The 15,764-nt window shown below is 35.1% G+C and overlaps 1 protein-coding gene across 1 annotated transcript; it reads left to right on the forward strand.

Moving 5' to 3' along the window:
• Positions 1 to 941: 941 nt before the first annotated feature.
• On the forward strand, positions 942 to 5,812 carry LOC149156838 (uncharacterized). Its single transcript, XM_089444884.1, has 2 exons — positions 942 to 1,165; positions 4,927 to 5,812. Exons 1-2 carry the CDS (start codon positions 942 to 944, stop codon positions 5,810 to 5,812), a joined length of 1,110 nt encoding a protein of 369 aa, XP_089301010.1.
• Positions 5,813 to 15,764: the final 9,952 nt, after the last annotated feature.

Genomic DNA, 15,764 nt, shown 5'->3' on the forward strand with positions numbered 1-15,764 from the left:
TGAAGTGGACGATTACTCGAGAATTGTCAACATTTTACATAAGAGGTAGCAATATCACTCCCGTTCACCAGAACAAAACGGAATTGTTTTTTTTTTAATATTTATGAAAATTGATTGTTGGCATTACTGTAGATAGAGCGGGATCAAAGAACATTTAAAACCGGGTATAAAGGGAAATTTTTGTTGTTTTATTACATTTAGATTCATTACAGAATTCAAAATAAAAAGCTCAATTGGAATTTTTTTGGTTAAGTGATGAAAACATTGTGATTTTAATGTTGGGATTGAAATCTTCATTGAAAACAGGGTATAAAGGAAAACTTTTGCTGTGTTATCACATTTAGATTCATTACAGAATTCAAAGTAAAAAGCCCAATTGGAATTTTTTTGGTTACGGGATGAAAACATTGTGATTTTAATGTTGGGATTGAAATCTACATTGAAAACAGGGTATAAAGGAAAAATTTTGTTGTTTTATTACATTTAGATTCATTACAGAATTCAAAGTAAAAAGCCCAATTGAAGTTTTTTTGGTTACGTGATGAAAACATTGTGATTTTAATGTTGGGATTGAAATCTACATGAACAGTTTGTTAGTCCCTTAAATTCCTGAAGTTTCACATCTTCAGACCACGTGCCTTAAGTTTCATTATGATCCCCCATTTACCACATCAATATGTTGATGGCTTAACATGTAAGCTATGAAGGCAGAGAATTGGATCCCCTTTCAGTAATATAAATATCAGGTTTTTCTAAAACAAACTGTGTATGATAAAGACTACAAGTTTGATATATCTTGGAAAGATTCTAATTGTAAAAGATGAAAGACTTCAGTATTGACGGTTTGATTTCTCTGAAAAAAGTTATGTTTGGGTATATTTGGACTGAAACTGGCTTGAAATTTTCCTCCTTGTCCTAGGAAATGTTGAGATTTTGGTGACATGAAAACAAACCCTCCTGGAGGTTTGGAAATAACTGAAGGAAGAAATGTTTGTACTGCCAGGTTGGCTGTCTCGGATACGAAGAGTGGGAGAGAGGCTTTCAAAACATTAGTACTTTTGGAGTACCTGTTAACACATGGTCCAGAGAGTTTTGCAGCAGACTTTCGAAGTGAAAAGGATGTTCTTCACCAACTCACTCATTTTGAGCATGTGGATGAGCTAGGGTATTTCTATATATTATCATTGTTTTTCTAAAATTAGCTGGTAATCCTATTCAGGTTATATTTATAGATCCAATTCAACGCAGAGATACTTTACAAATTACCATATATACATTAGAATATTTCCATGAATTATATAATTTTGGCTAATGTTATAAATTTCTGAATATAGATTTTATCAAATCAAATCATCATTTGGAGGATACTATCTGTGAAAATCAAGGCATGATATTATTGCAGAGAGATAACCCACAAAAAATAGAAAAGTTAAGGACATAGCTTATAGGATTTACACCACAGTATAGTATAGCAATGAATGAGAATGATCCGATCCGAATATAGCTTGGTAGTTGGTAGTGTAAAACATAAGCGAAATAGAGTGAACTCAATTTCGAACTGGGGTGCTTCAATCTAATTGTCTGGCTTGACTACCATTTTAGCCATGTCAAGCGATGTGCCAACACCACCGAGCTTTTTTATTCTTAATTGCTTTCGGTAATGGATGAAAATAGTTGCTTTTGGTAATGGATGGAATTTTATATGATTTTTTTGGGGCTTTCAGTTTTTCTCTTATGCACTCCCCTATTTTTGTTGTGCAGCTAACTTTCAACTTTCACCATTTGCATTGCACCACAAGAACACAATTATGACCTAAAATCATCTTTTTACAAGTAATGCTCTTATTACCGAGTATCGACTTATGCTTGCAAGTTGCAACAGGCTAAATGCTTTATCCAAGGTTCAATTCTACTTTGGCTTCAAAGCACTCCTTATCCACTCTGTTTCTGTATAAAATTGTGTGAGTAATTCAACTTCAAATACGAAAACTCCAAACCTCTGTCTCTACTCCAAACCCCTGTCTTTTCTACTTGTACATAACTCCAAACCCCTGTCTTTTCTACTTTACATATTGTTCTTGTTTGTTACTTGTATTTATTGTTCTGGTTTGTTACTTCTACTTGCAAAGCAATTCCAAACACTGTTACTTTACTTCTTACTTCTACTTGCAAAGCGAAACACTGTTACTTTACTTTTACTTGCAAAACGATTCCAAACACTGTTACTTGTATATATTGTTCTGGTTTGTTACTTCTACTTGGAAAGCGATTCCAAACACCAAAACTTCAAGGGTGTTCGGAGTACACACTTCGTTTTGATTTTCATTTTGATTTTGGGTAATATGACTAGATTACCAGTACAGTGCCTGAAATTTATGATTGAGGATACACACTATTGTCTTCGACATTTCATCTTCATTAGCAGTTTGATTATATTTCATACTGACCTGATATAATTCAGAGCGTGAACATACAATGATACAGACCTCAAGTGCTATTCAAATTTAGTTAGTCCTTCACAAGGCTAGATTCATTTGAAACGTTATTCAAATTTAGCTAGTCCTTGACAAGGCTAGATTCATTTGAAGCATTTTTATGATTAGACTAATGGCTACATCACACAGGTCGATAAGTTAATTTAGACTGGAATAATCTGTACTTATTAGAAATTTAAAAAGCAGGATATGTGACAGAAGCCTTTTCCAGCTGCTATGTTAGAAAGAAAATCTCTTGCATATTATGCACAGTCACCTCGACATATGCTCATTCTTTATCTCAGTGAATTTATATAATCTCATACTATCAACCAAACTGTTTTGGTGATTTCCAAATGTTTTTAAATCATTCCCCCAGATAGTCCCCAGAACAAAAGGGGTTTTTCACCTTGTTAATTAATTTTTTACCTCTTCATTCATAAGGGTCATTATATTGTATTTGTATTGAGTTGGGGATGTAGAGTAAAGTTTGAATATTGGGGTGGGGATGTGGAGTAGGAAGGTTTATGGATATTTCGGGTATAAAAAGACATAAGCAGGTATTTGGGTTTGTAGTTATTGGGGTGGGGATGTGGAGTAGGGATGTTTATAGGTATCGGGGGTAAAAAAGGACATATAGTAGGTGTTGGGGCTGTAGGTATTGGGGTGGGGATGTGGAGTAGGGAGGTTTGTAGGTATTGGGGTGGGGATGTGAAGTAGGGAGGTTTGTAAATATTTGGGGGCATAAAAAGACACATGGCAGGAATTGCAGTTGTAGTTATTGGAGTGGGGGTGTGGAGTGGAATGATTTATACTTATTGGGGCATATATTAAAAACAACTTTGGAGTGGTGGCTTAAATACAATCTATTTTAATATTAATTTGAGTGGGCAATATTTATTTTAATATTAATTTGAGTGGGTAATATTAACTTGAGTGGGCTTAATGGTTAAGAGCATATATTTCATCTACTCAGTTACAGGTTCAAAATCAGAGGAGTTCTAATCTATGCCTTCATAGACTTAGCAGTCAAATCGCTCTTCTGAAATGGGTCCCTTGTCCCACAAACAAGGGGGTCTCATATACTAATTTGGTGTTCGGCTTGGCCGTGACTTTAAAATTGGATAATAATAATAATATTACATTTTCCGGGCAATTGAAGAAAGTCCTTTGCTGTAAGGCTTACACAATTCAATAATAACCGTCTTTAATTAAAATTGGATAATAATAATAATACATTTTCCGGGCAATTGAAGAAAGTACCTTGCTTTAAGGCTTACACAATCCAATAATAACAGTCTTTAATTAAAATTGGATAATAATAATAATAATAATATTACATTGTCCGGGCAATTGAAGAAAGTCCCTTACTATAAGGCTTACACAATCCAATGATAATAGTCTTTAATAATAATAATATTACATTTTCCGAGCAATTGAAGAAAGTGCCTTGCTGTAATGCTTACACAATCCAATGATAACAGCCTTTCACTGCCTAACTGCTCAGAAAAAATTTAAAAATTCTCTTTCCACTAGGAATAAGATGTTTTTCTCCAAATCTTGCTGCAAATGGGCGAAATCGTGCGAATAAACATTCTACAGTCGTATAGACAAATGAAATTGTTCCAGGAGATGCAATTAATCAATGAAATTGTTCCAAGAGATGCAATTAATCGTGCGAATAAACATTCTACAGTCGTACAGACAAATGAAATTGTTCTTTTTTTTCAGAGAAAAAAAGCGACATAGATTATATTAAGGAGATATAAAGATCATTATACATGGGAGTTCAGAAGCCTCAGTGGAAATAAATAGATCATTGTGAAAGGGGAAGACACATAGTTCCCCAAATGAGCGAATTGAGTTCAGATGTAACCATCAAAATGTAATATGGCAGATAGTCAATAACATAAGGAAGAAAACACATTATTAGACCCCAGGAGGGGCCGCAAAAGAATCTATGGATCTACATGATCTGAATAGAGCTTGTACATATAACATATTGATCTATAACATATTGATATAACATACAGACAAATGAAATTGTTCCACGAGATGAATTGCAGAAACTCAAAGTTGTTGCATTGAATACCCCAAATTGTTATCTCACATATGTTCATTGTTGTTCCATGCTTTTCTTTAAAAAAAAATGTATGTATATATATAAATAAAACATTCAGATCAATCCTAGAAATCAAGCAAGTGAAATATTAGTCTGCCTATTGTTGGTCTAAATCAATCAATCCAAATTTTATTTAATCGTGTGTCAGTGAAGAGTGGCAGGCTGAATAAAAAGTTTATCATTCTGAATCGAAGTTAAGAGTACGAAATAAACAAATTTGAATTTAGCCCTGAACATATGATGTTGATTACCCTCCGATTCATAGAGTTTTCATGTCATCTCCATGCTTCCTTGTCCTGTTTATTAATCCTTTTTAACTTTCTCATGCAGGTTTGATTGGGGCCAGAGTATCCAAAGAAAAGCAGAGAGAATCCTAGAACTTCTTAACCAAAAGAAACTGCTGAAAGAAGAGCGCGATCGCGCTCGGAGAGTTTCGCGTGGAATAACGGGATCCGGAAGCTTTTCTTCAAGAGCAGCCTCTTCACCTGCTTTTGAAAGTTTCGAATCAACTTTCAATGATATACCAGAGGGAGCATCACATGAAGAGGGACTTAACGAGACTACACAAATGAAAACCAAGAAGTATGATATATCAAAGGATGAGGGGGCATCATATGAAGAGGAAGTTAATGAGACTACACGAATGAAAACCAAGAACTATGAGAATGACATCAAAATATATTCAAAGGGATATTCTAGCCCTGGAATTTCAACCAACATTACTGGTCAAGATGAAGAGTTAAGTTCTGGCAAAGTATATACAAACAATATTGGCCCAACATCTGATCATGTGGGAAGTTCTGAAACTAAAAATATTAATAATCCATATCATTCCAACACTGAATGGCAACCATTTCAAGGAAGAAAGTTGTTTACATCTACTAGCCATGATTTTAGAAAGCCTGATGTTGTTAACTTGATGAGTGATCAAGATAAGGACCAAATTCCAGTCCAAGCTAATGGTAACCCTCCCCGGACTAATACTTCTGATAGATTTCATGCATATGGTTATAGGCTTCAAAGTGAGTCCTCTGTGAATTGCAGCAAAGGTAAGCAGGATAGCAGCCCCACAGCTTGTAGTGGCAGTGAAATTGATCCATTTGATGATAGTGATAATGACACAGCAACTCAATGTTTGCTACCAGACAAACGTAAAAGGTGTCCAACTAGTATTTGGGATTTTCATGATTCTGTTGGCTTAGCAATCAAGATCTAGTGCTCCTTTACAATATAAAACAAAAATGTATATGCTGCCTACAATAATTGTTAATATATCAGTATGTATTTTGCTTCTGCTCTATCTTTCATCTTTAGATTATCCAAATATTTGTATGCTTGAGCAATGCTTGCTCTATCTTTCATCTTTAGATTATCCAAATGTTTGTCAACCAAATGTTTGTATGCTTGACCAATGCTTGTAAAGTTTATGTGCTTAACCTAATGGTTTATTCGTTGTTCGTCTCAGTAAAGATCTTTCTGATAAAGATACATATTGTTTTCCCTTTCTTTCTTTGGAATGAATTGAAAATTTAAATCATGATTCATTTTTTTAATTATTATAAAATTTGTTTATTTCTTTATATACTTTTCAAGCATTTTCTGTTAATTGATTTGATACATCCCAAAAGTTTGACAAAAATGCCCATCGCTGGCTAGCATTTTCTGTTAATTGACTTGGTACATTCCAAAAGTTTGACAGAAATGCCTATCGCTGGCTAACATTTTCTGCTAATTGACTTAGCACATTCCAAAAAGTTTGACAAAAATGCCCATCGCTAGAGTGTACATTCTTTGCATGTAGTATCATTGCAAAACTCTATGATACCATCTTAATTCCAGTCTTAGCACTTTAAACCTTTTCATACCATTTTCATTACATCCCACCATTTTCATTACATTTTTATCGCTTTAAACATTACATCCACAGATAAACTCCATTAACATCACCCGTCTTAATATTAATAAGTTGCCACAGATATTATTCCATTAGCATCACCCATCTTAATATTCATAAGTTGCAACATGAATATGTAGGGTAAAGTTGTAAGTTTGTTTGTGGAGTAGGCAAATTAATATCAATGAAGTTGTTGACACCTCATCTAGATTGGGATTTATGGTAAATAGTTTCAATTATGTTTTAGAAAAAAATCTAGATTTGTATTATTGTAAATTTGTAAATAGTTTTAATTACGCCGTAAGGCGTTCCCTCTGAGAAAGACATCCCTAAAATGTGACGTGTGCGATCCTGAGCCATTGATTATGTGTGTTAGATGATTGGAGTGTTTTCTGCCGTTCGTTTAATCTGTTTTTTTCATAGAAAAATGGTTTTTTCCATGGTAATGGGCCATGAAAGGCCAGGCCTAGCCTGCTGGCTATGAGACTCTTCGCAGAGACTGCCTGCTGGCGATGAGACTCTTCTGCTGGCGATGAGACTCTTCGCAGAGACTCTTCATGTCTTTCTTCCCTGCATGCGTAGCCTTGTGCTGTTATATCAATATTTGTACAAATGTTAATACCCTGTATCGATGATCCAATATGGATCCAGACTCTGTGATCCATCTTGACAAAGTGTGCGAGCAAGTTCTGTGACTCTTTTATATAAGATCCGTGCGAACTCAGTGTCTCCTTTACTGCAAGCCTTCTATAGCATCTAATTTATGCGATTCCTGAGGCACACAACTCCTATAGATTGGTGCAAAATTCTAAGGATCATATTCCTGAGTTGCAAGGTATCAAAATTCTATGTGTGCGTTGTGGAATAACACGAAGGTTAAGGCCATAATCTATAAGGAATGATGCGAAGCTGAGGATCTATGTGAATAAAGAAGCTGTGAAAGAAGGACCATGATCTTAGTTCTGTGATCTGAATTTCTCTGTGGTAAGGTCCTAGCTCCATGTGGCATTATATCTTTTTATCTTAAGTCGAGTCCGATAGCGATTCATGCATTATATCTCTTTAATACTCACTCGAACATTCTAAGGAGTAATAACTCTAGATGAAAGCCGAAGCTGTCATGAAATGTGAATCTCTATGGAAATATCCGTGATCCAAATTGAAGAAGGAAGGCCTCTGTTCTCCTTTTGTGACTTGACTAAACTCCTTTGAAAGGTTTAATTCGATTTCTTTCCAAGTCTCTATGGCAATACAAGCCTCTATTGCACTCCTCTTTGGAAGCACTCCTCTTCTGCTCACAGAGCAGAATTTTGCTTCTAGACCTGGCAATCCCAAGATTAGGATTCACATGGCGATATTTACGTGTTGGATTTTCCATTGCTCCTGGCAAAGGAGTTGATTCTAAAGTGTACAGGGCAATTGTAACAAAATGACATGAAATTCTTTTACAATCCATTGAGCTTCATCTTATTCTTTTCTCTCAGTGTTAATTATAATTATAATGAGCGAGCACGAGGAGGTCCCTGAATTGACCGAGTTGCCTGACGATTTAAACTACAAAATACTGGTGTGGCTTCCAGTGGAATATATTTGTAGATTTCGCAGGGTATGCATGGAGTGGAATGCTCTCCTTTCGTCAACCAAATTCATAAGTAAATGGGGAGAAGCGGCCCCCAACAGTATGCCATGGCTAGTTCTGCAAAATGCCCAATCCAAAATGCCTAATTGTTTGCTTTTCTGCGGAGGTCCCTGAATTGACCAAGTTGCCTGACGGTTTAAACTACAAAATACTGGTGTGGCTTCCAGTGGAATGTGTTTGTAGAATTTGCAGTGTATGCAAGGAGTGGAATGCTCTCCTTTCGTCAACCAAATCTGTTTATCTCTGTGCTCTCTTTTTCTTTGTTTCTGGTTATCTGTAAGATTGCTCCTGTACACGGTTGAATAGATGCCGCAGCATGTATTTTTCTTTGTTTTTGGTTATTTGTGAAATTGCTCTTGTACATCGTTGAATAGATGCAGCAACAGATCTTGTAACCTGTGGGTATGGATTTTCAGAAATATTTAAAGGTTTAAGAAATGAATTTAACGTTTGACCATTCTTAGTAATCCAGTGATACGGTGTTGATAGAATCTGGAAAATGGTTAAGGGGAAGCCATGATAGAATCTTGAAAGTGGTTAAGACTAAGGCATAATTCTTTCGAGAACTTAAATTATTTCCCATTCCCAAATTATAATGATTAGATATATATATCTATATATATATATATGTTGTATGCCAGAGGAATCTGATAGTTCACCTTACAGGTAGCTATTCGTGAACTTCTAGGTTTACCCAGTCAAGAAGGATTTGGGTTTCTCTGTTTTCTCAAAACTCACATTAACTCCATCACCAATTATCATGATAATATCTTTATTATTATCATATCTTTGAAATATTAAGACCTGTGTTGGAACTTCCTCCCTTGGCTCGTTGGGCTTGATTTGATCGAGTAATAAAAATACACAAAACTGGTTGGCATTTGCCATTTTGGCCACTTGAACTAAGTGGCTGAGAATATTTTTGTCTTTCTAAGTTTTCACACAGGGATTTTTTTGATAGAAACAATGGAAACATCTAACATGTATCTTAAATTGCGAGATGTGTAATTCATTAGTTTATGACTTATTGGACTCACCCACATAGATCTTAATTTTAATTGTGCAACTACTTGTAATTGCTTATTCAAAACATAAAACTCAATGCAAGAAATCCACTAACATACACAATGTAGAGATAAAGATTTATTTTAGAATGCTATATGGAACTAATGTTAACTGAATTCTATATGGAACTAATATGGAACTAGTGCTAATGATCGTTGGAAGCAATGCTAACTGATCATTGGAAGTAGAAAAATTTAATGTACCCTAGAAAATCAACATGGTTTCAGAGCAGAGTTGAAGATCTAAGAACAGTGAACATGGTTAAGAGCAGGGTTGACGATCTATCTGTAAGATTGCTCTTATACACGGTTGAATAGATGCAACAACATGTATTTTTCTTTGTTTTTGGTTATTTGTGAGATTGCTCTTGTACATCGTTGAATAGATGCAGTAACAGATCTTGTAACCTGTGGGTATGGATTTTAAGAAATATTTAAATGTTTAAGAAATGAATTTAACGTTTGACCATTCTTAGTAATCCGGTGATATGGTGTTGATAGAATCTTGAAAATGGTTAAGGGGAAGCCATGATAGAATCTTGGAAGTGGTTAAGACTAAGGCATAATTCTTTTGGGAACTTGAATTATTTCCCATTCCCAAATTATAATGATTATATATATATATATATATATATATATATATATATATGTTGTATGCTAGAGGAATCTGATAGTTCACCTCACAGGTAGTTATTAGTGAACTTCTAAGTTTACCCAGTCACAACAAGAAGGATTTGGATTTCTCTGTTTTCTCAAAACTCACATTAACTCCATCACCAATTATCATGATAATACCTTTATTATTATCATATCTTTGAAATATTAAGACCTGTGTTGGAACTTCCTCCCTTGTCTCGTTGGGCTTGATTTGATCGAGTAATAAAAATACACCTTTGCCATGTTGGCCACTTGAACTAAGTGGTTGAGAATATTGTTGTCTTTCTAAGTTTTCACACGGGGATTTTTCGATAGAAACAATGGAAACATCTAACATGTATCTTAAATTGCGAGATGTGTAATTCATTAGTTTATGGCTTATTGGACTCACCCACATAGATCTTAATTTTAATCGTGCAACTACTTGTAATTGCTTATTCAAAACATAAAACTCAATGCAAGAAATCCATTAACATACACAATGTAGAAATAAAGATTTATTTCAGAATGCTATATGGAACTAATGTTAACTGAATTCTATATGGAACTAATATGGAATTAGTGCTAATGATCGTTGGAAGCAATGCTAACTGATCATTGGAAGTAGAAAAAATTAATGTACCCTGGAGAATCAACATGGTTTCAAAGCAGAGTTGAAGATCTAAAAACAGTGAACATGGTTTAGAGCAGGGTTGAAGATCTAAGAACAATTTGAAGTTAACGAAAGATAAGGGTGGTATTGGATTTAAGTGAATTGTCTCCGATTCCCTAAAGGCACTTGAATCCGTGACCTATTCGGTGGCCTATCTAGCTCTAAGATATGCGACGTTCTGAGAATTGTTGTCTCTACGGAGCTCTCTCTATAGTCTGCATTGAATCCAAGGCTATATTACAAATGTTAATACCCTGTATCGATGATCCAATATGGATCCAGACTCTGTGATCCATCTTGACAAAGTGTGCGAGCAAGTTCTGTGACTCTTTTATATAAGATCTGTGCGAACTCAGTGTCTCCTTTACTGCAAGCCTTCTATAGCATCTAATTTATGGGATTCCTGAGGCACAAAACTCCTGTAGATTGGTGCAAAACTCTAAGTATCATATTCCTGAGTTGCAAGGTATCAAAATTCTATGTGTGCGCTATGGAATAACACGAAGGTTAAGGCCATAATCTATAAGGAATGATGCGAAGATGAGGATCTATGTGAATAAAGAAGCTGTGAAAGAAGGACCATGATCCTAGTTCTATGATCTGAATTTCTCTGTGGTAAGGTCCTAGCTCCATGTGGCATTATATCTTTTTATCTTAAGTCGAGTCTGATAGCGATTCATGCATTATATCTCTTTAATACTCACTCGAACATTCTAAGGAGTAATAACTCTAGATGAAAGCTGAAGCTGTCATGAAATGTGCATCTCTATGGAAATATCCGTGATCGAAATTGAAGAAGGAAGGCCTCTGTTCTCCTTTTGTGACTTGACTAAACTCCTTTGAAAGGTTTAATTCGATTTCTTTCTAAGTCTCTATGTCAATACAAGCCTCTATTGCAATGTGAATTATATCCAGGTATGAGATTATCTATGGCCAGGAACAAAATGTGGCTTCGTCAGAATTGAGTGCTTCTAGTCAACTAGAGCCTCCTAAATCTACTGATGTTGCTCTTGAAAAGGCACCTTCTGTTATAGCTCAATCTGCACTGCCAACTTCAATGACAACAACCACACATGAAAGACAACTCACAGAATCCTCGTCTTTCACCAAGTCCTCCCAACAAGTATCTACTTCAAATGCTACAACACAAAAAACAGGTAATCCAAATATTTCTGAAGATAAAAAGCCTCCAACTCAATCCTCATTGCCCAAAATGCCGTGTGTTTCAACTACTGGACTAGGCCCAAATGGGAAAACAATCAGTGGATTCTTGTACAATTATAGCAGAGATGAGGTTAGTAGAGTTTGTGTGTGCCATGGCACATTCTTGTCACCTGCAAAGTTTGTGCAGCATTCAGGTCGTAAAGACCTTTCACATCCTGAAAGGCACATTGTTGTCAATCCATCCCCATCTTCAAATGAAGATGCATCAACCCTGCAATGAAAAGTTATCCAAATAAAATCTTGGATGTATACCTAAAAAAACGTTTCCCTGAAGGATTATCTCTATGCCACTTGCCCCAAAAAAGGTTTTTGAAATTGAGTGACTAGACATCCAATTTGGAAGCACTCCTCTTCTGCTCACAGAGTAGAATTTTGCTTCTAGACCTGGCAATCCCAAGATTAGGATTCACATGGCGCTATTTACGTGTTGTATTTTCCATTGCTCCTAGCAAAGGAGTTGATTCTAAAGTGTACAGGGCAATTGTAACAAAATGACATGAAATTCTGCTTGTAAATTTTGTTGAATGCAGCGAATTTTGTTGGATTCAAAGTTCTCAAACTACTATTCGCTACATATCAGCTTAAACATTTTTAGCCATCACAACTTACATCTTAAAAGTAAACTAGTACAAATTGGATTGTAATGCTAAGACATATATATCTGTCACATACTAACAAATAATATATACACCAACTATGTACTGGATTGATAGGTTGATTTTAAAGTGTACAACACAATTGTAACAAAATGACATGAGAGTCTTTCAAAAAACCGCATAGTAAATAAATATACATAATAGATGAATATATCTTTTAATTTAATGATTATATTTTCCAACAACGACACTCAAAACCACATAGTAAATAAATATACATAATAGAGGAATATATGTTTTTCTTATGACTATTATGTATTTTGAGTATTGATTGGTCTATATTAGTCAACTTTAATGGACTACCCTTCCTAGAAGTCACCATATACAGAAGTGTATAAAGACTTCTTAAGAAAAGGAACACATCATTATTGCTCCAAATTTCTCCGTAGAGCCAACTTTTCATTTCCATCATCAATTGAGAGTACCTATTTCTTGAGTCTCTGGTGTCTTCTATAGAAATAGTCTCCACCTCTATCATTTTATTGGATTCCCTAAGTTCTCTTAAATCTTCCATTATCAGGGAACTGCAACCATAGATTTTTATTATTTGAAGTGTTTCCAAATTGAAATAACTCTTTGGAAATACCTTCAATGCTGAGCATTCTACTATGATAAACGTTTCAAGTACTGGCATTGCTCCTTCCTTTACGATTGGCAACTCTTCTAATTCATGTAACCCAACAATTGAAAATATCTTCAATAAAGAAAATGCCTTCTTGTCATTGAATTCCCGAGGAAACCTCTTTAATCTAGAGCATTCAATTATTTCCAATCGTCGTAGATTGTTGAGCTTATGCAGATGTGAAAGTTCTTCCAACATATTACACTTGTATAATATAAGACTAGTTATAGTCTGAAAAGCACAAAAACTATTTTCCATTCTAACCAAGTCAGGACACTCCATGTACAGTTTTCTCATATACAGTTTTCTTAGCTTTGAAATATTATTCATGTCACTCGGCAGAGATCTCACCTTTGTGAGCTCTAACACGAGGGTGTTCATTTCAATCATATTCCCTAATGTGCCTTCCCTAATAACGCCCCCATTGTTTGTTAAATGGAGCTTGGTGAGTTGCTTTAAGTTGGCTAGACACGCTAATGCTGGCCACTTTTTTCCATTTCTTGGGCTCACCTTTTTCCCATAGATTGGTGCATCCATATATTGTCAACACTTTTTTCCATTTCTTGGGCTCACCTTTTTCCCATATATTGGTGCATCCATATATTGTCAAACCCTGTAAAGAGGTGAGCCTTGAGATGCTGCAAGGTAGATATTGCAAATGACCACATTTATCCATGGTTAGATGCCTTAAATATTTCAAATTATGAAGGCCAGACGGTAATTCCGTGATTCTAGAGCGGCTTAGATCAAGGATCTCTAGGTTTCCAAGATTTGTAAGAGATGCAGGTAGAAATTTGATGGGCATACTTGATAAAAAGAGGCATCTTAGCTATTTCAAACACCCCACACTCTCCGGTAATGACTGCACTAACGTCCCACTCAAATCCAGAACCTTAAGAGAGACCATTCTCCCAATAACTCTTTTTGGATTTTTTGTTAAACATTTGTTACCATCTATTAACAACGAACATAGTGTCGGAACTTTCGTTGACTCAGGGACTGAACACAGTTCGTTATTACTGAACAAAATCTGACTGCATCCGGAACATTCATTTTCATTCAACGTGCTCAAATCCTGACCCACATGGCAAAAGAAAGTTTCTTTGGCCTCGGCAACACGGATTCCCAAATCGTGCAGGAAGTTGTGTATCTTGAAGAAGACTGCACCCATTAATGCTTCTCACAACGGGTTCAATCAAACAATGATCTGCCAAAAGGTTGAGATAAACCCCTCCCACTGTGAATGGGTTGTAGCTAAGTTAATGGCGATCTTTTCGTGCCAGCAACCCTTCTCCCACCCACAATGGAATCACATGGTTGGCATGAATAATTTGGTCTTCTGTGAATGTTGCAGCCATGTATAGAAAGCATAATTGCAAATGAATATCACATTTAACTCATGGAATATAGATGCAAGTGTCCAATCTATGCTTTATCGTCCACTTTTGCATGCAATTTTCTTTATTGATTCTTATTTTCAATGACCATGCAATTTTACTTATTGATTCTTATTTTCAATGACCATTTACATTTATGCCTTACGGCGTTTCTTTTGCAACATGTGGTGCAAATGCTAGTTAAATTTATTTTTCTCTCATCTCATTGGTTAATTCCATTCACATCTTATTTTTGAATAATGGCTTTGGGTGCAACAAGATATTAAGCCGCGTATGGCACTGTTAAATATATAATCACTATCCTTATCTTTTATAATGGTTATTTATGTAATTTGATTGTGTATGAAAATGAACATGTTATTGCTTAATGCATGGATTAATGAGCCAAAAAGTACAAATGTCCCATCATAAAATATGGTCCTACATATAAATTAGATTTTATTATTATTTAGTAATATTTAAATTTATTTTTCTCTCATCTCATTGGTTAATTCCATTCACATCATATTTCTTAATAATGGCTTTGGCTGCAACAAGATATTAAGCCGCAGATGACACTGTTAAATATATAATCGTTGTCCTTATATTTTATTATCGTTATTTATGTAATTTGATTGTGTATGAAAATGAACATGTTATTGCTCAATGCATGGATTAATGAGCCAAAAAGTACAATGTCCCATCATAAAATATGGTCCTACATATAAATTAGATTTTAATATTATTTAGTAATATTTAAATTTTATTTTCTCTCATCTCATTGGTTAATTCCATTCACATCTTTTCTCTGAATAATGGCTTTGGCTGCAACAAGATATTAAGTGGCCCATGGTAGTGTTAAATATATAATCACTATCCTTATCTTTTATAATCTTTATTTATGTAATTTGATTGTGTGTGAAAATGAACATGTTATTGCTTAATGCATGAATTAATGAGCCAAAAAGTACAAATGTCCCATCATAAAATATGGTCCTACATATAAATTAGATTTTATTATTATTTAGTAATATTTAAATTTATTTTTCTCTCATCTCATTGGTTAATTAGGCCGATAGGCCTTTCCTATTGAAAGAGACTTTCGTCGTCTTTTTCAATCTCACGTTGACACCTGGACCGTCTACGCTTTTGATCTCCGTCTGACATTTGTGCACAGTTTTTTAGCGCGACCAGTCTGCTTTAACGCATTTTCAGGTTTTTAGCGCCACCCGTCGTCATGGTCTTCATCATCCTGTCTCGTCATGCTCTTCATCATCCTTCAGACGAAATGGTAGGAATTTCTGTTACGGTCTTCATCCTTCATAGGTATTTCTGTTATGGTCTTCGTCCTTCATGCAGAATGATATCCATTTGTGATATCAAA

Source organism: Pinus tabuliformis, chromosome 9, assembly GCF_031772625.1.
Source record: "Pinus tabuliformis cultivar Carrire ecotype Pingquan chromosome 9, CPIR1, whole genome shotgun sequence".
NCBI classification, from domain to species: Eukaryota; Viridiplantae; Streptophyta; class Pinopsida; order Pinales; family Pinaceae; genus Pinus; species Pinus tabuliformis.

Excerpts from the sequence above, each read along its gene's own strand:
- LOC149156838 (XM_089444884.1), top strand. The coding sequence starts at position 942 with ATGAAAACAAACCCTCCTGGAGGTTTGGAAATAACTGAAGGAAGAAAT. Across the intron at positions 1,166-4,926 it reads GAGCATGTGGATGAGCTAGG|GTTTGATTGGGGCCAGAGTA; the intron begins GTATTTCTATAT and ends TTTCTCATGCAG.